The sequence below is a fragment of the Erigeron canadensis genome, chromosome 7, assembly GCF_010389155.1.
Source record: "Erigeron canadensis isolate Cc75 chromosome 7, C_canadensis_v1, whole genome shotgun sequence".
NCBI lineage: Eukaryota > Viridiplantae > Streptophyta > Magnoliopsida > Asterales > Asteraceae > Erigeron > Erigeron canadensis.
Genome location: NC_057767.1, coordinates 2,995,600 through 3,021,205, shown reverse-complemented (window position 1 = coordinate 3,021,205; position 25,606 = coordinate 2,995,600). Strand labels below are relative to the sequence as shown.

Genomic DNA, 25,606 nt, shown 5'->3' with positions numbered 1-25,606 from the left:
ACCCGAGAGACCCCCACAATTGAGTAAGTAAGAGGACTCTGTTTAGATGCTCTCTTTTCATCCCTATAGGGATTGATTGAAAACTATTATACTAAATGATATTGTGCCAATTTAAGTTTTAGGTTGACTTTTCGACTGGGACATCATCTACAGCTGGATACAAAATAGATTGAGCCTCTATGGATATCAATTGGTAAATATTATATTTTAATTATCAATAAAATCCAGTTTTATATTATACACTTACCTCACTATTTCACTATCATTTGATCTGGAACACTTGTACCGTTTCAAAAACATGACCAATTTCAAACCATCAATCCACAAAAGTACACACATTATATTCATATAAAAAATCTTTAGTTTTATTCATTTTACAACAAACTGAAAATATGACTGGTAGACGACCAAACGGGTCATTCACATGCATCACCTAAAATAATGAAATGAAATACTTCATACAACCACGATAATCACATTGCAAGTAAAATAATCTAGTCATTTCAACATTATCACTAGCACCACTATTCCAACTATTACATAATTCACATTGTTATTGGAGTTTTATGAGTTTCTCAATTATCATTATTAGAATAGATTCGTAAACCAGGTCGACTGACCCGTTTTCAATTTTGAAAAGTTTTGTTAGGTTCTTTTTCATATTATTTCTTACATCTTAATCTTATCAAATATAATCGTTCTATAATTTCCAAATTCATTTCCTTATTATAAAAATGGCTATAGATGTCAAAACCATTTCTCAATGGGTTTAGTATCTGAAAACGTAAGGAACTTTTACACATTTTTTCTTGTATGAATGAAACTTACATTTGGTGCTTTGTAGGAAGAAACTTTGTAAAACTGTTCAAATTACGTAACATTTTTATATGCACAAATCAGAAACTTACACTTGGCAGCTCATATCTTTTGCCACGTATACAATTTTACATTATTTGAACAATTTTTGAAAGTTTATTTCTACAATGCACCAAATATAAGTTACATTCATACAATAGTAAAAATATAAAAATTTTTTTCACTCATAAATACTAAATCCTTTCTCAATATACAAGATTCCTAACAAGTAATGGTTCCCATATTATCATATGATCTCTCACTACACTTTTTTTAGACGTTATCAAAACCGATATATAATTATAAAACACTTAAAAATTATCAAATAGAACATTAAAAAATTATACATCATACAAGTCATATGATAGTTCATGATAATTCATATGAATTCATCTTTAAACAACAATCCAAAGAAACATAATCCAAAAACATAAACCAAATTTTAATCCATAATAATCCAGATAATATTCTTCCTAATCCAACTTATCTTTGTAAGGTGGAGATTCCAAGCCAAATTACAAAATACAAATACTCAAAAGACAAAACTGCCCGGCTTCATACCCAGACTACTTTTATTTCCATTATCATAAGAAAGACAAGTTATCAAATATAAAGTTGATAAGCACACTTACTTATCACCCACTTTTGTTTCCCATCTCTAAAAAATTCCCACCCCTACAATAATGTGCCATTTTTTAAACCTTTTTTTTAAATCAAAATTTAATTTAATTTGTTTTTTGCACGTTTAGGGTTGAGAAAGAAATCATGAAAGAGAAAAAAAACCACACACACAAACACACACATATATATACAAGCGTGTGTATATATATATATCTATCTTCTATCTATATCTGTATAAATATACATAAAAAGACTTTGTCTAAGTTCTAACGTCAATCTTGTTTTAAGGTTAAATTTCTTTCAACTCATTTTCTTAAAGTTTTTTGCTTTAAAGTTATTGTTTTATTTTTCTCATCTTTTTGTTAAAAAAATGTAAAATTTCCAAACATTTTAACTAAAGATCTGTGTTTTGGTGAATGGGTCTCAATTATTTTGCTATAAAGTTGCTATCTTAAATTAATTTGTCATTTTTTTAAGCTCATATTTGTAAAAAAATTGTGAAAGTTTGAAACCTTTTTACTAATATTACATGGGTTATATTTTTAGATTGAAAATCTTAGCTGTTTAAAGTAATAAAACTTGGTTAATGGGTTTAAAGTATTTTACTTTTGATTAAAGTTGCTTACTTTTCACTCATTTGTTTAATTATTTTTTCACTTTTTTTTTTAATAAATATATTTGCAAGTTTGAAACTTTTTAAGAAATACTACATGGGTTTTGCAGTTTTGTTAGATTGAAGATCAAGTTGTTTCAAAGGTTTCGTTTTTGGTAAATGGGTTTATATATACACGTATTACTTTAAAGTTGCCTACTTTTCACTCATCTATCCGTTTTTTTCAATAAAAATTGTACAAGTAATTATTTTTTATTATAAAATCTACATGGGTATGATGTAATTCACTTTAAAGTTGCTAACTTTATACGAGTATATGTTTTTAAAAAAAATAAAATTTTGCATTTTTTTTAATAAATGGGTTTTGAATTCTTTTTTTGCAGGTGGGTTAGATTGAAGATGAAGTTGTTTTAAAGATCTAGTTTTTGGGTATCAAAAATATGTTTTATTTTATTTTACTTTAACTTTATTTGTTTCTGAATCTTGAAGTTTGTGTCAATAAATGTTTTCTTTTTGTGAACATGGTCCAACTAATATTAAATAAATAAATAATAAATATATATATATATAATTGTTAAGTTTGGGTAAATTTTTCTGTAGCCGACCCTGTTTCTTTTTTCTTACTTTTCAAGTGTTTTTTTTTTACAGATCTGAAAGAACCCTAATTTTCAAGATTTTGAATTTGGCTGCAAATGTCCTCTCTTAGTAGAGAACTTGTGTTCTTAATCTTACAGTTTCTTGATGAGGAAAAATTTAAAGAAACTGTTCACAAGTAAGTTTTTTTTTTCTATTTTTTTTGTTTTACATCTTTGTTTTGTAAGTATTCTTAATATTAATATATCTATTATATAAATTTATCTGTATTTTGCTTGGTTATGGACTTATGGTTAACACATAGTAAAATGTTGTACCGACAGTAATAATTATTTGAAGGAACCGGTTACTTCTATGTACAAAATTTTACCATCTATAGTCATATGGGTGTTTGGATGTAGTTTTTGAAAGTGATAACTTGATATTTGCATTTTTATAATGTTGAATTTAATTGTTTTACTGTTAGAAAAGTAATTATTATACATAAGGAAGTAGTTTGACTCTAAATAGTTAGATATTATGCATGTTGGTTAAGTACTTTACAAAGGGAAACTAAGGTTGTCATATTTAGATAATTAGTGATTTTGACTGATTTGACTTGAGTGTGCGTGCATGTGTTTTGTTGAATTTATCATAGGTTGGAACAAGAATCAGGGTTTTTCTTTAACATGAAGTACTTTGAGGATGAGGTACAAAATGGGAATTGGGATGATGTTGAGAAGTACCTTTCGGGCTTTACAAAAGTCGATGATAATCGGTATTCAATGAAGATATTTTTTGAAATCAGAAAGCAGAAGTATCTTGAAGCATTGGATAAGTAAGTTTTTGTTCAATTTAATTTGGAAAGAAAGGTATAGTATGATTCTTTATTGTATCCGGTTTCTTTTTTAGGCATGATCGTTCCAAGGCTGTGGAGATTCTTGTAAAGGATCTTAAAGTTTTTGCTTCATTTAATGAAGAGCTCTTCAAGGAGATAACTCAGCTATTGACATTGGAGAATTTTAGGTACTAAGATTTTGATTTTTTTGAAAAATAAGTTGTTTGGAATGGTTTGATCATTGGTTTCTTTTATTGTTGTAGGGAAAATGAGCAATTGTCAAAATATGGAGATACGAAATCAGCTCGGGCTATCATGTTGGTTGAGCTCAAGAAGCTTATTGAAGCAAATCCCTTGTTTCGTGACAAGCTACAGTTTCCTAACCTTAAAAACTCGAGGTTACGGACATTAATCAATCAAAGGTATGTCATATAAGCATTTCAAATTTGAGACGATAATGAATATGGAATGTGTTTGTTCATGTATCTAGTACTGAAGTTGCTTTGTTTTTTTGTTGCAAGCTTGAATTGGCAGCATCAACTTTGTAAAAACCCAAGACCAAATCCTGACATCAAAACGTTGTTTGTGGATCATTCGTGTGGACAACCCAACGGTGCACGTGCTCCATCACCCGCAAATAATCCATTGCTTGGACCATTACCTAAAGCTGGCGGCTTTCCTCCTTTGGGTGCACACGGGGTTTGTTTTTTCCTCTTAATACTGATTCTTCTTGGACTTTATATTTTGGAAATTATGACCCAATTGGTATATATTAAATTTGCAGCCCTTTCAACCTACACCAGGTCCGGTTCCAACCCCGCTTGCTGGCTGGATGTCTAATCCTCCGCAAGTATCTCATCCAAGTGTATCGGGTAGTGCAATTGGTCTCGGCGGTCCATCTATGCCAGGTCTCTTGCTATTATATGATAATAAATATGATTGATTTACTTCATTAAAACTTGTTATAGGAGATGTAGTGTTTGGAGTTGTAATAATCATTTTTGATGGCAATGTGTGTTTGACAAGACTTCATAGTTAATATAATGGCTGAATAAGGGCGTAGAAGTACTAGTAGTCTATCCATTTAAAATAATTCAAGTTACTGGCTTGCAGCTATTATCAAACTGTGTTATTTCAAATGATAATCGGCAATTATTGAATTACATATAATTACTTTCAAAACATATATAAAACACCTACCAGGAGGATGCTTTATACTATCTGTTTATTGACCCCATTAACGCAATAACGCCTGCCGTTTTGAAATTTACAGCTGCTTTGAAGCACCCAAGGACTCCTTCCTCAAATCCTAGTTTAGATTTTCCATCTGGGGATTCCGATCACATGAGTAAAAGAACAAGAAACATGGGCATGAATGAGGAGGTGAATTAAACTGAAAACTGTCATCTCTACCTAAGCTTATACAAACATATGTTACTGATTTTTCTGGCTATTTTATCCTTCCTTCATAGGTAAGTCTGCCAATTAATGTGTTGCCCGTTTCATTTCCCGGGCATAGTAGTCATACTCCAGCTTTCCATGCACCCGATGATTTACCAAAGACTGTTGCAAGGACTCTAAACCAGGGTTCATCGCCTATGAGCATGGATTTTCATCCTATTCAACAGACATTACTCTTAGGTAGTCATGTGTTTTTGATTTGGTCAATGGCCATATTGCAGTACATAGTAATATTCTTTCACTTCAGTTATAATATGGCATCTAGAAATATGGTATCTAGACTTAATAAAATTGTTACCAGACCACCAAAATAATCAGTTGTTTTTGGTGTCTTCAAATTGGGTATTGACTTTTGTGTACATTGATATTATTGTATCAGTTGGAACAAATGTGGGTGACATAGGATTGTGGGAAGTTGGATCCCGAGAAAAGTTGGTTCTTAGAAATTTCAAAGTTTGGGATATCAGTGCATGCTCAATGCCTATGCAGGTTCTAATCATTTGGCCACCATTCTGTTCTTGTATCATTTTATAGTTTTGACCTTATTTAATAAATCTGTTTGTTTTGAGGAATTTAGGCTGCTCTTGTAAAAGACCCTGGTGTCTCTGTGAACCGTGTAATCTGGAGTCCAGATGGTTCCTTATTTGGTAAGCCCCTTCTAATTCAGTATGTTGATCTCTTGTCATAGGAATTAATGTGAGCATATCTAGTAGATTACAAACCATCTGATTTCACTTTTCATATGATCAGGAGTTGCATATTCAAGACACATTGTACAAATATATTCGTACCATGGGAGTGACGATATTAGACAACATCTAGAGGTTCGTGTTTGATCTTAAACATTTAATGCATAGAAGGGGAATGACTTGAAAGTTGCTCTAAATCTACTTCAATGTATACAAGCTTTTAAATCGTTTTAATTCACAAATTTGATAACTCTTGTACTTCTATTGTTTTTTTTGGTCTTCATATACGTTATTTTAAAATCTGACATAAGTTTTTGTGGTCTACCCGACCCAACCAACTAGTACTGAAAGATGGTCTATTTCAGTTTTTCAGGTTGAAAACATTTTGACCAGTTACGCAAATCCACCCATCCTGGCATCCTGCCACCATCAGTATTTCTTTTGCATAAAATGATGACCGATAGTTTCTTTCCTTACAGATTGATGCCCATGTTGGTGGAGTAAACGATCTTGCATTCTCTCATCCCAATAAACAGCTTTGCGTGATAACGTGTGGGGATGATAAGACCATCAAGGTTTGTTTGACATAACAATTGTTTATCGTGACTTATACACTCTATTTGTTAACTTTGTTAATCAAGATTGTGTTGTTTATAGGTCTGGGATGCTGCTACAGGTTCACGACAGTACACTTTTGAAGGTCATGATGCTCCTGTTTACTCTGTATGTCCTCACTATAAAGAAAACATTCAGGTAACTTGTTCTTGTTTCCAGTTGTTGCTGGTTTTGTGAAATCGGTCATACAGGCAGGCCATTGAACTTTTCTTCTTCATTTTTTTTCCAGTTCATATTTTCAACAGCTCTTGATGGGAAGATAAAAGCGTGGTTATATGATAACATGGGATCTCGGGTTGATTACGAGGCTCCTGGTCGGTGGTGCACCACAATGGCGTACAGTGCTGATGGGACGAGGTTTGTTACATTTATACCAGAGGCGGACAAATGGGTTGGTCGGGTTATGGGTCATGACATTTTTGGGTTAGAATGGTTAGTTTCTGGTATAAGCCGAAACAGGCTGGGTCGGTGTGACTTGAAACATTTTTTTTTTTTTTGACATTTTTTGGATTAATTATGTGGGACTGTTGGAGGCTAGGCTTTCAACACTGAAAGTACTGTTTGGATGATTTTTCACCACTTTAACCTTGTTACCTTTTATGTCAATTTTTTACTTAATCTTGACCCACTTAGAGACACTACGGTATACACAGCTCTATTTGACCCATTTATTCGTAATATGGACATATGGTCGAAATTTCCGCCTCCACTGTTCGATAACTATGTTGAGGTTATATGTCCTGTTTATCCCTCCAGGTTGTAACTTTTGTTCTTTTTTTTCTATTAAAATCCAGACTCTTTTCCTGTGGGACGAGTAAAGACGGGGAATCACATATTGTAGAATGGAATGAAAGCGAAGGAGCTGTGAAACGGACCTATCTTGGTTTTCGTAAACGATCTCTAGGTGTTGTGCAGTTTGATACAACCAAAAACAGATTTTTGGCAGCTGGTGACGATTTTGCCATTAAATACTGGGATATGGATAATACCCAACTTTTGATGAGTGTTGATGCTGATGGAGGTCTTCCGGTAATACCATTTTTCTCAAAGTATAGAAAACTGTGCGATATCTCATTTAGTCAAATCTAATATGTTGATGAATATCAAATGAAGGCAAGCCCACGAATTCGATTTAACAAGGATGGCGCACTATTGGCCGTTTCTTCAAATGAAAATGGAATCAAAATCTTGGCAAATTCTGATGGCCTTCGATTGCTTCGAACTTTTGAGAACCTTTCTTATGATGCTGCTTCAAGAACACCCGAAGCTGCAAAGGTTGCTGCTTAAGATCTACTAAAACAATTGATATCACTCGATTTTTGCATCACGAATTACCTTCTGAATTTCTGATATTCGTTTATTTTGTTATTATGTTTTGCAGCCCACAATAAATAATACATTATCGGCTGCGGCTGCTGCCGCTGCTACTAGTGCTGGGTTAGCAGAGCGGGTTGGATCTGTTGGCTCGATTTCTGGAGCGGTAAGTTTTTGAATAGAACTTAAGTGATATTTACATGATTCTTTAACGTAAATCTATAAATGTATCAGTTATGGCCAATTACATACGAGAAGGTTTATTGGGTTATGTTTCTCTAATGGGTCAAACAGGCTAAGAACTAAGGATAAATAATTACTATGAAGGATACAGAAAATGAATCACATGTGTCAAGGTGATCATAAGTCATCCGAAGGCATTCAGATGCATAAACCTTCAAAATTGCTTTCTTGGAAAATATTAGATTAATAAAGTACTAATGTTATATGTAATCATATCCAACGCATAATATATGTAAAAAATCTAGATATTAACAAAGAATTTTTGCGTGTTGACCTGACCCTTTTTGACCAGGAAAAAATTACTTAGTTTGATCAGGAAAAGGTGGCCCATTTCGACCTGAAGATTTGATTCTTTGCCTAACTTGGCCTTTTTTTCTTTCTATATGTGAAATCTGATTGATTTGAAAATTGTATATATCGTTATGCTAGAATGGAGATACCAGAAACTTGGCAGATGTGAAACCAAGAATCAATGAAGAATCAAATGACAAATCGAAGATTTGGAAGCTTATGGAAATAAGTGAATCTTCTCAGTGTCGGTCATTGAAACTCCCTGAAAACATGAGAGTAACAAAGGTACGTAATGACAACGTTCTCAGTAAATTAGTAGTATTTATAGAAAAGATATAAGCTCCCTTATTGCTTACCTTTTTATGTTTTCAGATATCAAGGTTGATATATACAAATTCTGGAAGTGCCATTTTGGCATTAGCCTCAAACGCTATTCATTTATTATGGAAATGGCAGCGTAATGAGCGTAACTCAAGCGGAAAGGTGAGACTGATGGTTATTCTTCTTCTTGTTTGGATATCCTTTTCCTAATTGATTATCTGGTTATTAGTGCTTTGGATTATGAGTTATATAGCTACTTTATCTGAGACTAAACCAAGATACACCTATTTGCCCCTCTTCAAAACTAGTCTGAGTAAATTTTACTTCTGACTAAACGTCTCCTTATATTAACAATAATCTTTATGGCCATTATGTATAAATTCCTCAAATTATTAGATTTGCTAGACACCCAAGCACCTGGTTATTAGTGATTCCTTGATGCTGGTTATTGAATATCATAAATTTACATACATAATGCAAATCCAAGCGCCATATGAGATGAGGCTAGTAGTAGAAGTCTTTCTTAATTCTTGATCCTTTTTGCAGGCAACAGCTGCTGTTTCTCCTCAGTTATGGCAACCTTCAAGCGGGATTTTGATGACCAATGATGTGGCTGACATGAATCCTGAAGAATCTGTGTCCTGCTTTGCTTTGTCCAAAAATGACTCTTATGTGATGTCAGCGTCAGGAGGGAAGATTTCTCTCTTCAACATGATGACATTCAAGGTAATGATGTATTTGTTTTTTCATCCTTTCGGTTTTCCGAAATGGCATGAAGGATAAACTGAGATCAACCCGACTTATTTCTAGTATTGATCTATTGCAGACAATGACAACGTTCATGGCCCCGCCACCAGCAGCAACATTTCTTGCTTTCCATCCTCAAGATAATAACATTATTGCTATTGGTATGGATGACAACACAATCCAGATCTATAACGTCCGTGTGGATGAGGTAGATATTTTTGCAAGTCTGATTAATTAGAGGTGGCAAGTTCGGCCATTCACTTATGAATGGTTGGTTCGGGTTGTGTTTATAAAGCAAAACATCAGCTTAAATTGAAATGGTTAATGGGTCGAACGTGTTGGAAGTTGCCCGAAAGTATATTTGTAGTTCATAAATCCCCCTAATACACTATGATTTAAATATGATTAGTTTTGCAACCGTATGAGAAACTGATTGTTTTTGTAAAACTAAAAACATGGGACAAAGAAGTTCTCTGGGTCACATTGATTGCGCTTCGGCGGTACCAAAAGTTATATACCTAGATATGAACCCATTGTACTACCATCTCATCTATTTCTGATAAATCTATATGCCTTATGTTAAAAAAGTTTTCTTCTGTTTTGATTTATCATTTATTTAACATAGGTCAAAAGTAAACTTAAAGGCCACTCGAAAAGAATCACGGGTCTTGCTTTTTCTCATGTGCTCAATGTGCTTGTCTCATCTGGTGCAGATTCCCAGGTTAGTAAGATCAAGAACATCACAATTGCTTCTTTTTTATAGTCTTTTCTTAATATCTAGGCGAGTATTTATGACAATATCTATTAAATTTCTTCTGTATATTTGGTATTCTTGTTTTTACTTTTTAGATTTGTGTATGGAATTCTGATGGATGGGAAAAGCAAAAGGCAAAATACTTGCAACTCCCCCCAGGGAGGACAGCAGCTGCACAATCTGACACACGGGTCCAGTTTCATCAGGATCAGATCCACTTTCTTGTCGTCCACGAGACACAGCTTGCTATATACGAAACAACAAAACTAGAATGTGTTAAACAGGTGAGGCTTCAGATCGCCATCATACTTTGTTAGAGGTGGCATTATACAGGGTTGGGTAACTTATTAAACAGTCCAGGACGAATTGGCCTGCAAGCATTTCTTTTATCTTGTTAAGTAATCAATATCTTAAACATGATTGTTAAAGCTATTAATCTTTTTTGTTAATCTGATATAAGAGGTTGTAAGCAATTGAAATCACTTTGGGTGTTTTGATCTGTTTAACCCATTTGACAATGTGGTAAGAGGGGGGGGGGGGGGGGGTTGGTTGGTTAATGGGTCATAATTGTAGTACGGGTTGGGTTGACCCAAAACATGTCCAAATCTTATATATCATCTTATGTTTGTGTCTTGTCTGTGACATTATATGTTCCTGATCAAATTGTTGTTTCTTCAGTGGGTTCAACGTGAATCTTCTGCCCCGATATCACACGCCACATTTTCATGCGATAGTCAACTTGTGTATGCATGTTTCTTGGATGCAACAGTGTGCGTCTTCACCGCTTCTCACCTCCGTCTACGATGCCGCATTAATCCTTCTGTTTATCTTTCTCCTAGTGTTCTCAGGTACATACCCTCCAAAGAAGTTCAATACTTTGACCTCCTTAACCACCATTTTCATACCTTTTTTGTTTCATGCAGCAATCTAAATGTACACCCAATGGTGATTGCGGCTCACCCACAAGAACCAAATCAGTTTGCACTAGGCCTTTCGGATGGTGTGGTTCATGTTTTCGAGCCACTTGAATCAGAAGGCAAATGGGGGGTCCCACCACCGGCTGACAACGGGTCAACAAGTAATGTAGCTGCCACTTCACCTGCCCGAGGTTCTGGATCAGAACAAGGGCAGAGGTGATCTCTTTGGGTCCCACAACACGAGTTTTTTTAAACACTTGTTTTTTGCTGGGGAGGGAAGCTTCAAAAATTTAGGGATGATGTTGGTTGGTGTTTATTGACATGAGGGACTCGTAGATCTAACTTGGTGTGTGTTTGTAAGGTACATTGTGAAATTATTTTTAGGGGTTTTCAAAATTTTAATGGTGAAATGTTTGTTTATTTTTCATTTTATGAATCCACAAAGTTGTTTCTTTTTGCGGGGGTGCTAGCAAGGGTTTAAGATAATACACTAGTGGTACATAAAAATGGTGAATTGTTTGTTTATTTTTCATGTTAGTCGTACCATTTACTACTAATATATAGTATAAGATTTGCCACATGAAAATACTAAAATTGAAAGTGGTACATAAAAATGTTTCTACAATCGTCATATGATTTGTTTTTGTGAACTCCAAAGGTAATAAAGAATTTTATAAAATACAAAGGAGGTATGTCATATTCCAGGTAAATTACTAAATATGCGTCAATGAATGCAAAGTTGAGGAATAGTTTATTTTTCATCATGAATTTTATGTAAATGGTTAATACACATTCAAATATTTTTGGTGACAACCCATTTTACGATCATCAAATTATTCTACTGTTTTAGTTTTTTTTTTCTTTAAATAGTTTTTGATCAAAATTCAAAAGCACTCTTCTAGTCTTTAATGTATATTGCAAATGATGTGCAACCTAGATGTGTAACTGGTTAGAGACACTTCCGGTTCTATTTAGGATTTTGATTTCAATCATTAGGTATGATAAATTTTGATATTTTTCCCTCCGAATATTTGTAACGGCTCTTGTCAATATCTCAATGTCTAAGGTACGCGCAAGACTTTATATTAAAAGGTGAAATTTTCTTAATGTCACATACTGATTGAATGTTAAGTCTTTAATGTATATTCGTTTTATTAATACAACAACAACAACAAAGACCTAATCCCTGAGCGGAGTACGAGGGAGGTGGACTGTAGATAGTCTTACCTCTACTAAAAGGTAGAGAGACTGTTTCCATAAGAACCTCCGGCCACAAAGAGGTGAAAGTCGAAAAGAGTAAAAAGTTTAGTTATCATACCTGTCAGTCGACAATAGCAAAGAAGGAAATACCTGTTTGTTGAGTATCATCTGACTACATTAAGCGTAGGGAAAGTAGCAAACATGCAACCTAACATATGTTTATTTTAATTATTTATAATTTTTCGGGAAAGAAAAATTCTTGATGGTTTAGTTTTTTTTTTTTGGAAAAGTAAAATTTCTATTAGAACTTACCCCGGCAAAATGCCGGCGGTATATATGTACAACAATTTACATGATGTTAAAATTACACCAATCTTCCCACGTAATAGTTTTGTGTTTCGATCTCGTACTATACCATAAAAATCCTAGTGCTTTTATATTTTGAATAGTCTTCAAATCGTTTCTTTTAACATTGTCGAATTTGATATCGTTCTTTGCCTTCCATACACATCAACAACTTATCATAACAATTCCTTTAATTGCCTGTTTCTTTTCCTTGCTTCTTCCGATTTGCTCGTGGTAACCCAAAAGATCTTTTACGCCAAATACAAAGAAAGGATTCGATCTACACCACTGGCTGATGGCATGCCAGATTCTTGCTGCTAATCCGCATTCACAGAGTATATGCTTGACAGTTTCATCCCCTTCTCCGCACATTGCACACGTTAGATCCCCAGTGAAACAGTTCTTGGCCTTAAGGGCAGTCATGGTAGGCAGGCGATCCAAAGCAGCCTTATCGGTCGATATTAGCAAAGAAAGAAATACCCGTTTATTGAGTATCACCTGACTACGTTAAGCGAAGTATGTAACCTAACATATGTCGGTCGACCTATGGTTTAGTGACATATAAAAGTAGCATCACTTTATCCACATCAAGAAAAAAAAATAAAAAAATGCAATACGAATTAAATTCGTTGACCAATATCTGGATCTTGGTCAAACACATCAAGAATCTTGCCCAACAAAAGCCCTAACAAACCACCTGTCCCAAAACCCATATACACTGCAATGGAGACGGAGAGGCTGTGCTACGGCGGAGCTACGGTGGCAGAAGCCTTCAGTTTGATGGTCCAGTCTTCTCTGCTTGCCCATAAGTCCATTTGTTGTCTTCTGTTTTTGGTATATATAGACACCACATATACATATATCATTACTACTACTATATATAATCTTTTTTGTACATTATTTTTGAGTGCTATTTTTATGGGTGTGTAAGTTAGTTCATGTTGCTTTTTAAGTTGTTTAACTGAGTTGACCCATTAACCGATATGTTGTTGGTTCTAGTTTAGTGTAGATAAATTGTACAAAAGTGTGGATATTTGACTTCCAAAGAATGAAAAATCTTAGGTGGTTTGTTTATGATGAATTCTAGACGATCTTATGACGATTTATTATTTATCAAGCGTTTGTTAGCAAGGTTTGGATTGAGTGTGGGATGAAGGTCCCATTTAGGTATCTACTTAGATACAGCCGTATAGGTGTTTAGGGCTGCAAACGGGTTGAGCTTTTGTGAACAACTCAAGCTCAAGCTTGTTTGGGTTGAGTTTAAGTCCAAGCTAGAAATGGATAATGAGTATTAGCTCTTATCGAGCGTTAAGTAATAAATGTATGTAAAAGAAGTATATGTAGTTAGTAGTTTTAAGTCATGTTATTGTTGGCATTTACCGTTTTTGTAGCTTTTGAAAGGGTTTTGATTTGTAGTCGTGTTTTGTTTTCACTTTTATATGTATTTTAATTTTTAAATACATTTCGTTATTGGATACATTTTTGAAAGATAATTTGGAATAAGTTTGGTTATCGAATGTAGTTTTTATATTAACTATTTGAGATTTTTGAGCTGAGCTCGACCCTTCTTGAATCATTCTCTAGTTCGATTTGAGCTAGCATCATGACGGGTGGTCAATTTATCGAAAATACTTGAATCTAGGCTAGGATTGTATGCAGCCCTACACCTAGTTACTTAAATAACGAAAGGTTGTGAATAAGTGGGTACTTGTGTCTGTTTTGGCCTTTTGGGTTTGGTGTTTTTTCTTAGTTCTAATTATAACTGAATCAGGAACTTGTAGTTCCTAAATTGCACTTTTTAGATCTCTTAGAATTTAGCTTTTGAAATAACATTTACAAAATACTAAGAATTGTCTAATTTCAAAGCGTATTTTCATTAATAATTAGATATGGGTAAGATTTTTTTCTTTTAACTGATTGCGAGAATTTGATTAAATCTTGTGGCCCACTTCAAGTTCACTTACAGAGTTGATATAAAGTTAGTCAAGTAAAGTCGAGAACAATCAGATGTTGTCTTACCAATTACACAATGTATGATAACGTTGGATAGGATGATAGAAGTATAAAACTGCAACATTTTTGATTAAGATCATATTTGATAAGGTTCTTTAGTTAGATTAATTTATGATGTTCATGGCTATGCCTTCTCTGGATCTTGTATAGTTTTTCACTTGATGGCTTATAGCGGCCATGTAAATTTCAACAATAACCCGAGTGTTCTGCGTTAGCATAGCTTTTTACTTGTTATTTTCTTATATTATATTGCTTTCTCGTTTCAGATTAGATCATTGGCCAACAATGCTGATGCTTTAACTAGACTTCTTGAATCAGAGAAGAGGTGTGATGCATTTCTTACCTTCTTTTCATTTGTGGTCTGCATCTTCTTATGAGTTTCTTAAGCTGGATTTGCATTTGTGCAGGTTTCCATTTAGTGACCTTCACGACATTTCAAGCCCTGATGCTGAATGCAAAGACAACGGTGAAACAGATGACGATAGTGATGACGACGATGAAGATTCTGGTGGTGATGATGATAGTGATGACGATGATGCTGAATATTCATCTGGAGAAGACGATGATGAGCAAGGTGATCCCGATAGTGATTCTGATGCCAATGACGACGATGATGACGACGATGATGAAAATGACGATGATGATGATGACGATGACGAAGATGATGATGATGAAGACGACGAAGATGAAGACAACCAACCGCCTTTTAAGAAGAAAAAATAGGGAAACAATATTGTTTCCATTATGCTCATGTATTCTGTCATCATTTTAGTATTCGAGGTTTAACCAGGACAAAACATTGTTTTTGCAATCTCTAATTTTGTTCTCCCTCAAGCAGCAGAAGCAAATCAAATATTTAGCTATCATTCTTTATTCGATAATGGATGTTGAATCTATTTGGTATTCATGTTATGTTGCTGGGCCTGTCTTTTGCTCAGAGGTGCTGGTTTGAATACAGTTTGATCTGGGGTTCAAGTCTGAAACTTCCTGCAAGATCTATTCATATCCTTGAGGCTATATCTGTTCATTTGGTGGCACATTTGGAAAGCTAGAGACAATAATCTCTATAATAATATGCTTGGTTTGTCTAGTAGCATTGATATCAGTAACACCATTTTGTTGGCCTTTTTTATTGTTTGTGAACCGGGACAAGAAAAATCTTACGAGATCGGGAAGATTGGAGCAGAAACCAATCTTCTTTAGCTGTTGGATGAATAAGTATCCTTCTGCCCTTGACTGTTTGGTAGCGAAATTGGCTTGGGTTTCTTGGAGCATTGAAAATAATGGCCTTTGCTTAATAGGCATGTAGTTTTCATCTTTCTTTCGAGTTTCAAACTTTCAATGTTGCTGTACATGTTCTTTGGTATCTTTCATTTAAGTTTTTTAAAGTTTGAAAAGTTAGAAAAAAAAAAGACAATTTGTTTTAGGAATTGATAAATACAATTTCGTACATAAAAAAAAAATAAAATATAACTTTCATATCAAAAATTCATCCTTAAATTTTATAATAATAATACAACTATTTTATACACCTTAATCATAATCTGAAAGGATTCGTTTAACAAAACTTTTTATTTTATCAAAGATTTTTTTATTTTATCAAAGATTAAAGATAAGGATATATCTATGTTAAAAAACTACATTGTTGATTGTATTTTGTACCCATTGATTCAAGCTTTTATAGTCAAACACAACCTTATTATAAAACTAAACATATTTTATGATAAGACAGAGAATACTTTAAACAAAGCACATCCAAAACACCTCTCACAAGACAAGATACATTTTATTCATGTTGATCTAATTTATGATCCAAAAATGTTCTATTTGTGTTGCGTTAAAAAATTGTCACCCTTCTTTTTTCAAGTTATTTATTATTATTTTGAATAATATACAAGGACCAATCTAAATTTTTTTTTAAAGGTGAATTTCGCTTGAGAACTTCGTGTCGCGATTTTTTTTAAAGGTGACTTTTTTTTTAAAGGTGAAGGCACGGCGATCAATAGGGGTAAACCCTGTCTCCTCAGACTTAAACCTGGGTATACCCAAGCCAAACCTTCATAGAAAGACTTTCTATGTACTTCCCAAGTCTTGAACCAAGACCTCATGCTTATAAGACAGGTGCTCAACCACTTGACTCAACCACTTGAGCTAACTAGGAAGTACGGACAATCTACATATATCTACATATATTAAAAGACATATCAATATCATTCCATGTATTTCCCTTAGACCATCCTCATCCATAACCCATCCTATACGTTAAAAAAAATATTTTCTTTCTTTTTTATCTATCCAACCCATTATATTTCAAACAACAACCCAACCAAACTATCCTTTTTAAATAAATAATACTTTTTATATTTTTTTTATTCAAAATAATTCTCAATACTATTATTTCAAAAAAAAAAAAAATTTTATCATTATAAATGAAACTAAATCAATCATCTGAAAAGTATTTGTGTTTATTAGATATATTAGATATTATAATTAAGTAAAAGAATCTATGGTATTAAAATATAAATTAAGCTAGAGTACATATACGTTAAATTGTAAACAAACATGAAAATACATATATATATAAATACAAATAATAATCCAATTGGTTAAAAGGTTGTTTATGTTGAAATGAATCGCTGTTGATAAAGGCGGAGGTAGTACCTATCGGGTAAGCCCTCGGGTTTGCCGACCATGATCAAGTACACCACTGCCGGTGGTCGGGTAGCTTTTGGGTAGGAAAATTGGGTACAAATTCGAGTTGTGAAGCTGATCGTTGGGTTCAATATTTTGACCGTTTGAAAGGTAGCCCCCCTTTAATATTAATAGATTTGGCCGTTTCATAAGGGAAAAAAAAGGAAAAAGGTAAGAAGTTGTATGCAGAAGCGATACCAGGAAGAAATTTCAAAGGGGGCGAAATTAAAAATCCGTAAAATATAAATATACAAGGGGTCAAAATGTTAAAAACCTATAAGAAATTTTTAAAAATAAATAAAAATATATGACAAAATCTAAATTTGGAGGTGGACATTTGTCCCCTTTGCCCCCCATGTGGTACCACCACTCGTTGCACACGACTTACACGAAGAAGAAGAAGAAAAGCTGAAAAGATATATCTATACTGTAATCATAGTTGCAAAGTTTTCATAATGGCCCCTGAACTATCATAATATTTATGACTTTTACATGACCATTTTGAAAAGTTTCTTTTTACCCCTGAACTGTTATTATTCATTATTTGTTGTTTTATTATTATTATTTACTATTATTAATATGTAATGTTTATTTTTAATGAAATGTTTTAAATTAATATATTTATGTAGTAATAAAAATAAAAAAGAAAAACAAATTGGGTTAGAATTGGGTATGTTATGCCTAGAATTTGGGTAATAATTGGATAGTTGTGAGTTGGAAGGTTTTGATGGAAGTATGAATTGAGTAGATGTGGGTAAGGGATGAGTACTCCTACCACCCAAAGGAGTTGGTTGATAATGCTTGAACATGTATTTGTTTTGAGTGCATATTTATCTTTTGTCGGTCTATATGGATTGATTACAAGTTGAAATATGGTTAGAGCGCTTATGTAATTTGTAGTCTTAAAACTATCCGGAGCAAGACTTCCTTTTAAAGCCCATCCTAGAGACATCCCACGACACATGACAGTCTAATCATCAAGGGGCTTTCTCTCAATTTTTGTTGGAGCAAGGCTTTACAAAAGAAAGCCCTTTTTGTAGGCCAAGTTTGTCTTTAAAAAATGTGGACAAAACAATTACGTGAATGACAAATTTGAAGTATGTGGTCAAAACACAGCTTCTGAAATATTGACGGAGGCCAGCTAAGAAAGCACTTAAAATTTGGACTAATCACACAATAACAACTCAATGGAAAAAAAAAGACACGCATGATACTAATTCACGGCAACACGTTTTGACCAAAAATATGTTCCTTTTCACCCCGTCCCATTCTTCACGCCCCATTCTTTTTCTCTCTCCAGAACGCCCCTCATGACAATGTTCCGGACATTCTCAGACGTTCCAAAACTACAAAAAAAAGTAAAAAATGACACCTTGTTCCGGAGAGCCTAACGTGGACAAGTTTATATTTATATTCCCACGTGGCATGATATGCTATTCATATTCCCTCTCAAACATTAGTGGGTGAACCGACTAAGTCGGTTGGTGAAACCTTTTTAACATGTTATTATTGAGTTTTATTTCCGACAGAACAAATAATTTGCATCCGATGGGGATGGTCTTTTAATAGTCGGTTTCTTCGGTTGCTTAAAACAACATAAAATCAAGTCGATAGTCACTACATATTTTCCGCTAAATCGCTGCTACAATTAATACCCGACTTCCATAAACGCTAATCGACATACATAATCATGGTATGCATCTATTTTATCAATATTTATATTGTTTTATTTATTTCAGTTTCTAATTTTATTAGGTTTATCTATTTATATCTTGAAATTGGGGATATTTTATATCCTTATAATCTGGGTATTTGTTTTTTTCTTTTTAATTTTGTTTTGATGTTTTAATTTTCTGCCTTGTAAATGTTTGATAAAATTCCTGAATGAGTTTCACTTTTTGTGTTTGTATTAGTTGTTAGGAACTTTGGTGTTAGCCCTTTAGGCGTGTGGCTCGGTTAGGTTAATCTCGAACTAGAGGACTTCGCGGAATATGGGGAAAGTTGTATTGCTGGTTTTAAAAGCTTTTGAGTCTTGGTGTAAACATATCGAGTAAATTGATTATGTGTAAACCCGAGAATCTGTTTGGATGTTTAGGGGATCAAGACTTGTAATGGTTTGACGAAATGCGTCAAATCATCATTAGGAGTTTTTTCATCCATTTTGTGGTCCTTGCAGTTAAAGCCTCGAGATGAGTCTAGAATGCGTAGTTTTGTTTAATCTCTAGAGTAGCAGTTGTATATTTTATTTCTAGCTTGTAGCTAGAAGCTTTTATTATTATATTTGGCCGGCAAAAATAGATATCAATAGGAGTCTTTATGTTGCTTAATCTCTGTTTATATTATTAGTTGATGACATGGTAAACGTACAGTAGCTTGAAATTATATTTTGTAAAATTACGTTGCTTGCTTATATGCTTTAGAGTTCCTTCCAGGATATGGAGAACGATGATGATTATGAGGAATATATCCCGGTTGCAAAAAGGAGGGCCATGGCTGCACAAAAGATTTTTCAACGTCAGGGGCAACCTTCAATTCTTGAAGACGAAACAGAAAAGGCAAAACAAGTGGAATTGAAGCCGAGTTTGCTTGTGAAAGCTACTCAGCTTAAGCGTGAACAGCCTGAAGTCACTCCTACTGAACAAGCAGTTCAACAAGAAAAAGAAATGATGGAAAATCTTTCTGATAGAAAGACTTTAATGTCGGTTCGTGAACTTGCAAAGGGTATAACATACTCTGAACCTTTGCCGACTGGTTGGAAGCCCCCTCTGCCCATAAGAAGAATGTCACAAAAAGCGTGTGATGGTATCAGGAAACAATGGCATATTATTGTTGATGGTGATGAAATCCCACCACCGATTAAAAAATTCAAAGATATGAGATTTCCCGAGCCTGTGTTAAAAAAACTGAAAGAAAAAGGGATTGTGCAACCTACACCCATTCAAGTTCAAGGATTACCCGTTATTCTATCAGGAAGAGATATGATTGGAATTGCATTTACAGGGTCAGGAAAGACATTGGTATTTGTGTTGCCAATTATTATGATGGCGCTGCAGGAGGAAATCATGATGCCAATTGCTGCAGGGGAAGGTCCATTTGGGCTGATTGTATGCCCATCAAGAGAGCTAGCAAGGCAGACGTATGAGGTTGTGGAGGAATTTTTAATACCCTTGAGGGAATCTGGATTTCCAGAAATAAGACCTCTACTTTGTATTGGAGGTGTTGATATGCGAACACAGCTGGATATCGTCAAAAGAGGTGTTCACATTGTAGTTGCTACCCCTGGAAGGTTGAAGGATCTGCTTGCCAAAAAGAAGATGAATCTTGACAATTGCAGGTAAGCACTCTCATTGTGTTAATTTTATAGGGCTAATTGATTGAAAAGGTCTCCAACTTGTCCAAAATAGCTTTACTGGGTGTCTGGGTCTAAACTAAAAAACTCTATTGTAAGGAATAAAACCGGCAAATGCATATTTAAAGGGTCCGTGTTCAGTACCTGGTTACCTAAATTTCAAATTCATTTTCCTTTTTATTAATGCCTATGTGAATATTCCATGTCATTTAATCATATTTAATCATTTTTCATGTCATTTAATCATATTTATATTCATTGTGTTTTTTCAAACAAAAAGGAAAATGAACTAGCTGTTTTTGGTGCCGAATTTGGTTAACGAAACATTGCTTAAATTGTTAATCATCCAAACCAAAAGACATACTATACCACTTATGGTGGTGGTGCCAATGAACTAGCTGATGGTTACAATAATGGAACCGTCGAACTGGTTTAGGTACCGAAATCTGTGGTTATATCATCCACAGATTTGGCCATGTAATCACATCATCTTATTATCAACATCAATAATGAAGGTGTATTGACATGTCAGATCCTCCATCACTGCTTTCACAGCCAACCTCATCACCCCCGTCGCCATTTCCAGCCACCATCGCCGGCAAATGTTTTGACAATCGGATCTGAACATATTATTGAATTTAAAAAAATGCAAAACATGAGCATGTTTTTATATGAAATACAGATCTGCTCTTTAAATGGAAAAAAAACCCGGAACAAAAGGATACCAAGTATTTTGAGCAAAAGAGAAGATGGGTTTTGGTGTGTTTTACTAGAAACCGATAATAACCAAGAAAGAGTGGTGTTGGGCTGCTGTGGCGGCGCGGTGGTGACCTTTAGGTGGTGTGCCCCCGACGGCGCAACGTAGGCGTTGGCGGCAGAGGTGGCATCGGGTGGTGTTGGATGGTTGTCCACTTGTCCTTTATTCCTTAGATGATGATGAAGGCTATTTTTGTAGCGTCTGGAGGTGTATTCCATTTTTCTGGCGAAGTGAGGCGATGGTCTGACGGTGGAGGTGGCCAGAGTCAGAAAAAGGGGAGGAGGGCGAGAGATGAGTATCTGCAAGTGTTTTTCTTATACATATACATTTATTATACATATCATATAATTAAATAAGTTGGGGGTTAAGTGGGGTCCCAAGTGTATACATGGGTGCCAAGTAAGCAATGACCAACTTCATAATCATACCTTAGCCCGTACAAATCCTTCATAGGTGTTTTACCGGTTTTGTTCCCTACAATAGAGATTTTTTTAGTTTAGACTCAACAAAGATATTTTGTACGAGTTGGAAATTGGAATACTTCCCAATCAAATAACCTTATTTTATAATGTCTAGAATTAGTGTAGAACCTTAAGTTGGGAAAATTGGCAGGTTGGGCGAATTGTTAATTGGTGAAATGGGTAAATCTTTAGTGGGGAGATTAGGTGGGCCGGTTACCTTTTTTTTTTCTTTTCTGTAAGTGCACCAAGAAAAGCCTGTCAGGTTTAGATGCAAAAACAAGTTTTTAAAATAATACTTAATCTGATTAATTTTTTAACAAACTAGTTTTGGAGGTAGTAAGCATTTGGATGCATTTTGAATGTGAACCCGTTTCTTTTTTACTTATATATCTATGTATATCTATATTTTTACATTACGAGATGTATGCCCGCGCAATGCGGCTGCGATAGCGGCGGCTGTGGCGTTGACGGGTGGTGGTGCCGGTGGTGTCGGAAGCGGTGACGGTGACAGGTGGTGGGGTCGGCGGCAATGATGGTGAATGTTAATATATTTGATGTTAAAGGTGTAGTTTTTTAAGGGTTGAGGAGTTTATGTTGTAAATTATTTCATCAAGGTTATTATAGGTATATTAGGTAGAGTTGTTTAAATTAGTGAACAAAGAAGAGGGGTATTTTGGGTAGTTCAAAGTTGTAATTTGAGAAAATGGGGAGGGGTTGATGCTTTATATGAAGTATAGATAAAACATTTGTTCCCTCCAATTTTTTCAACCAAGTAGTTGATAAACCCAAAATACCCTTTTTTTTTTTCTCTAATTCAAAGATTTACTTAAGATACCTATAATACCCATAATGAAACTATTTACAACGTACATCCCTTAACCTTAACTATATGTCTATACCACTCCCTTTTACATCAATCACTTTTACATTAATAGTTTATTTATATTCATATAGCCCGTTACCGATATATAAACCCAACTCGACCATTCGTACCATTGCAAAAAGGCAGGCTGGGTAATTTGTAATAGTGGGTAATCGTTTAGGGTGATAGGTTGGTTTTGTCCAATTTTTAGAATTTGGCTGTATTTTCTGTGACCAGTCAGTTCCAAGGGTCATGACATTAGTGCTTCAGTTGCTATAGTTTATTAGTATTAACATGTTATTATTACTTCAGTTGCTATAGTTTATTAGTATTAACATGTGATTTTGTGCAGGTATTTGACTTTAGATGAGGCTGATAGATTAGTTGATCTAGGATTTGAAGATGACATTAGAGAAGTATTCGATCATTTTAAAGCTCAAAGGCAGACTCTTCTGTTTTCAGCCACAATGCCTGCCAAGATCCAGAATTTTGCTCGAAGTGCTTTGGTCAAACCCGTCACAGTTAATGTGGGTCGAGCAGGAGCAGCAAATCTTGATGTTATTCAAGAAGTTGAATACGTGAAGCAAGAAGCAAAGCTCGTTTACCTCCTTGAATGCTTACAAAAAACTCCTCCACCTGTTTTAATATTTTGTGAAAACAAAGCCGATGTCGACGATATTCATGAGTATCTCTTGCTTAAAGGAGTCGAAGCAGTTGCCATCCATGGTGGAAAAGACCAAGAGGAGAGAGAATATGCAATTTCATCTTTCAAAGCGAGTAACAAAGATGTTTTAGTTGCTACTGATGTTGCTTCAAAGGGTCTTGATTTCCCGGATATCCAACATGTCATAAACTATGATATGCCTGCTGAAATTGAAAATTATGTGCATAGGATCGGAAGAACAGGGAGATGTGGGAAAACAGGAATTGCAACTACTTTCATCAATAAGAATCAAAGTGAGACTACTCTTCTCGACTTAAAACATTTGTTACAAGAAGCAAAACAAAGGATTCCCCCTGTTTTGGCTGAACTAGATGACCCGATGGAAGATCTGGATGCAATAACTGATGCAAGTGGTGTCAAGGGTTGCGCATACTGTGGTGGACTTGGTCACAGGATAAAAGATTGTCCAAAATTGGAGCATCAGAAAAGCCAACAGATTGCTAGCTCTCGGAGGGATTACTTTGGTTCCGGAGGCTATAGGGGCGAAATATAGGTCCATGCAAATTTTCTCAACTTCGTATGAAGGTTACTTGAACCTTGTTAGCTAAATTTTGTTAGATTAAATATTGTGTTCTTATGTATGCTAATGTTATAAGGTATATGTTCCATTTGTGTAAGAGATCACTGATGTAAACTGTGTGAGATTTAAGTTCTGATTCAAGCAGTGATTAACAGGTGTATGTTTTGATAGTATTTGAATGAGCTTGCACGTATACTGGAAACAATACAATACCAAGATGTCAAACTTCAGATTTACGATTCTAACTCACAAGCCGTTGATAATCGTGGGATTCATGGAGTCAAATATTTCTTTATGTTGATCTGTCAGATGGTTTTATATAATGATCGCATTAAAAGATGTGGGTGGTATTGCATGTCATTAGTTAATAAATTACTTCCGTTTCTTAGAAGTCATTGATGTCATTATTCTCTTAATATTCTCTTAATATGTGAGACTAAAAGTTTTTGTTTTGCAAATGCTTGAATTAGTAACTCTATATGCTTCAAATTTGATGTGACATCCAAAATGACAACTTGAGTGTTTTTCGTTTTTCTATCATGTTTTACGGCTAGGACGGCTGGTACAAGAACTCGAGGTCTCGAGGAAGCCGGTTATTTTGATTTGAATGCTGGAATATATGTGAACGTGGGTTTGCACACTTTTTTTGTTGGAGTTTGCACAGATTTGTAGTCCTTTTCATACCAATACAAGGACGCAAATGCATGGTCCTGTGTGGCTTGAAAAGGATTACAAGTCTGTTGTTGGGGTTTTATATATTTGGGTCTGATATTGGTAATAGGTATGGTACATCTTGAAGAACTTGTTCTGTTCACTTACTGATGCTTTTTTAGGGTTCAGGGAATAAAGAACTTGGGCATCTCCAAGTTGCTTTTACTGGTTACAAGAATATATATACCCTTTTGGTATTCAGGAATATATTATTTAGGAGTTCTCATGGTTTTTTAAAAAAAATGGTTCTCAAAATAAGGAAACTATATATATATTATATATATATATATATTGCGGTAGATCATTTATAACTCTTGGGGACATGTTTGTGATCTGATCACAAATCAGATTATAGTTGACCAGTTGTACCTATAGGAATGCCATTGGTTACAACCAGGTTACCTCTCTTTTTTCTGTTAGCAAATTATCCATCCATCCTCTTGCCAACACATTTTATCATATGCCAAAAGTTGTGATATCGAACCTCCTGTGTCATCAACATTTGCATTTGAACGTACTGCTGGTCAGCGAAATGAAGTTGTTTTTGTTGGATGACTTGCACTAAAACACAGTGCAAGGATTAACTCTCACTAAACAAAAGTCAAACTTTCAAAAATTGAGAGTTGTAATTGCCTTAGTTATTAGATCAACTGATCAAGTGTGATTTAGTATAAAAACAGATAGCTTATCTACTTTTTAAAAACTAAATATGAAAATTTTAAACATGGCACAAAAAATTTATATCATAATATAAAATAACGTTTCATTAGGGAACAAAAAACTTGTTCAAAAATAAAATTAAATCTAGTATCGAAAATTAAAAAGTCGTCAAAAGTATATCGAATTGCATCCCTGATGAAAGAGGACGAAATTTTAAGACTAACCATATTTTTTTTCCATCTAACGATTTACGGTTTGTGAGATAAAACATTTTGAATGATTTGAATAAATTTTTTTAATTTATAAAAGAGAGAGAAAATAAGATAAAATGAGTAATTCAGAATTATTCTCGTTTTTCTTTTTATTTGTGAGTTCCTCTTCTTTTTATTTGTGAGTTCCTCACCCCTTTATGTTATAATGTTAGATACATATATGGGTTTTTATATTTATCTTTTATAAGG

The 25,606-nt window shown here is 34.3% G+C and overlaps 3 protein-coding genes across 3 annotated transcripts; all 3 read left to right on the top strand.

The window, feature by feature from the left end:
- The first annotated feature begins 2,472 nt into the window (after positions 1-2,472).
- Positions 2,473-11,279, top strand: LOC122606640 (protein TOPLESS-like). The gene is made up of 26 exons (XM_043779478.1): positions 2,473-2,518; positions 2,738-2,861; positions 3,321-3,500; positions 3,575-3,688; positions 3,764-3,922; positions 4,022-4,199; positions 4,285-4,408; positions 4,774-4,883; positions 4,973-5,141; positions 5,341-5,450; positions 5,539-5,608; positions 5,712-5,785; positions 6,130-6,225; positions 6,308-6,403; positions 6,495-6,622; positions 7,060-7,294; positions 7,379-7,540; positions 7,647-7,745; positions 8,252-8,398; positions 8,486-8,596; positions 8,981-9,160; positions 9,261-9,389; positions 9,807-9,902; positions 10,031-10,219; positions 10,614-10,783; positions 10,859-11,279. Exons 2-26 carry the CDS (start codon positions 2,782-2,784, stop codon positions 11,070-11,072), a joined length of 3,420 nt encoding a protein of 1,139 aa, XP_043635413.1. The 5' UTR covers positions 2,473-2,518; positions 2,738-2,781; the 3' UTR covers positions 11,073-11,279.
- A 1,724-nt stretch (positions 11,280-13,003) lies between these two features.
- On the top strand, positions 13,004-15,276 carry LOC122607999 (phosphopantothenoylcysteine decarboxylase subunit VHS3-like). The gene is made up of 3 exons (XM_043781080.1): positions 13,004-13,231; positions 14,677-14,735; positions 14,818-15,276. Exons 1-3 carry the CDS (start codon positions 13,121-13,123, stop codon positions 15,131-15,133), a joined length of 486 nt encoding a protein of 161 aa, XP_043637015.1. The 5' UTR covers positions 13,004-13,120; the 3' UTR covers positions 15,134-15,276.
- A 3,346-nt stretch (positions 15,277-18,622) lies between these two features.
- LOC122607524 (DEAD-box ATP-dependent RNA helicase 35) lies at positions 18,623-23,947 on the top strand. Its single transcript, XM_043780513.1, has 3 exons — positions 18,623-18,794; positions 19,534-20,435; positions 22,883-23,947. The coding sequence occupies exons 1-3, from the start codon at positions 18,792-18,794 to the stop codon at positions 23,745-23,747; spliced, it is 1,770 nt and encodes a 589-aa protein (XP_043636448.1). The 5' UTR covers positions 18,623-18,791; the 3' UTR covers positions 23,748-23,947.
- Positions 23,948-25,606: the final 1,659 nt, after the last annotated feature.

Excerpts from the sequence above, each read along its gene's own strand:
- LOC122607524 (XM_043780513.1), top strand. Across the intron at positions 20,436-22,882 it reads ATGAATCTTGACAATTGCAG|GTATTTGACTTTAGATGAGG; the intron begins GTAAGCACTCTC and ends GATTTTGTGCAG.
- LOC122607999 (XM_043781080.1), top strand. The coding sequence starts at position 13,121 with ATGGAGACGGAGAGGCTGTGCTACGGCGGAGCTACGGTGGCAGAAGCC. Across the intron at positions 13,232-14,676 it reads TTTGTTGTCTTCTGTTTTTG|ATTAGATCATTGGCCAACAA; the intron begins GTATATATAGAC and ends TTCTCGTTTCAG. Across the intron at positions 14,736-14,817 it reads CTTCTTGAATCAGAGAAGAG|GTTTCCATTTAGTGACCTTC; the intron begins GTGTGATGCATT and ends GCATTTGTGCAG.
- LOC122606640 (XM_043779478.1), top strand. The coding sequence starts at position 2,782 with ATGTCCTCTCTTAGTAGAGAACTTGTGTTCTTAATCTTACAGTTTCTT. Across the intron at positions 4,200-4,284 it reads CTCCTTTGGGTGCACACGGG|CCCTTTCAACCTACACCAGG; the intron begins GTTTGTTTTTTC and ends TTAAATTTGCAG. Across the intron at positions 9,161-9,260 it reads TCAACATGATGACATTCAAG|ACAATGACAACGTTCATGGC; the intron begins GTAATGATGTAT and ends GATCTATTGCAG.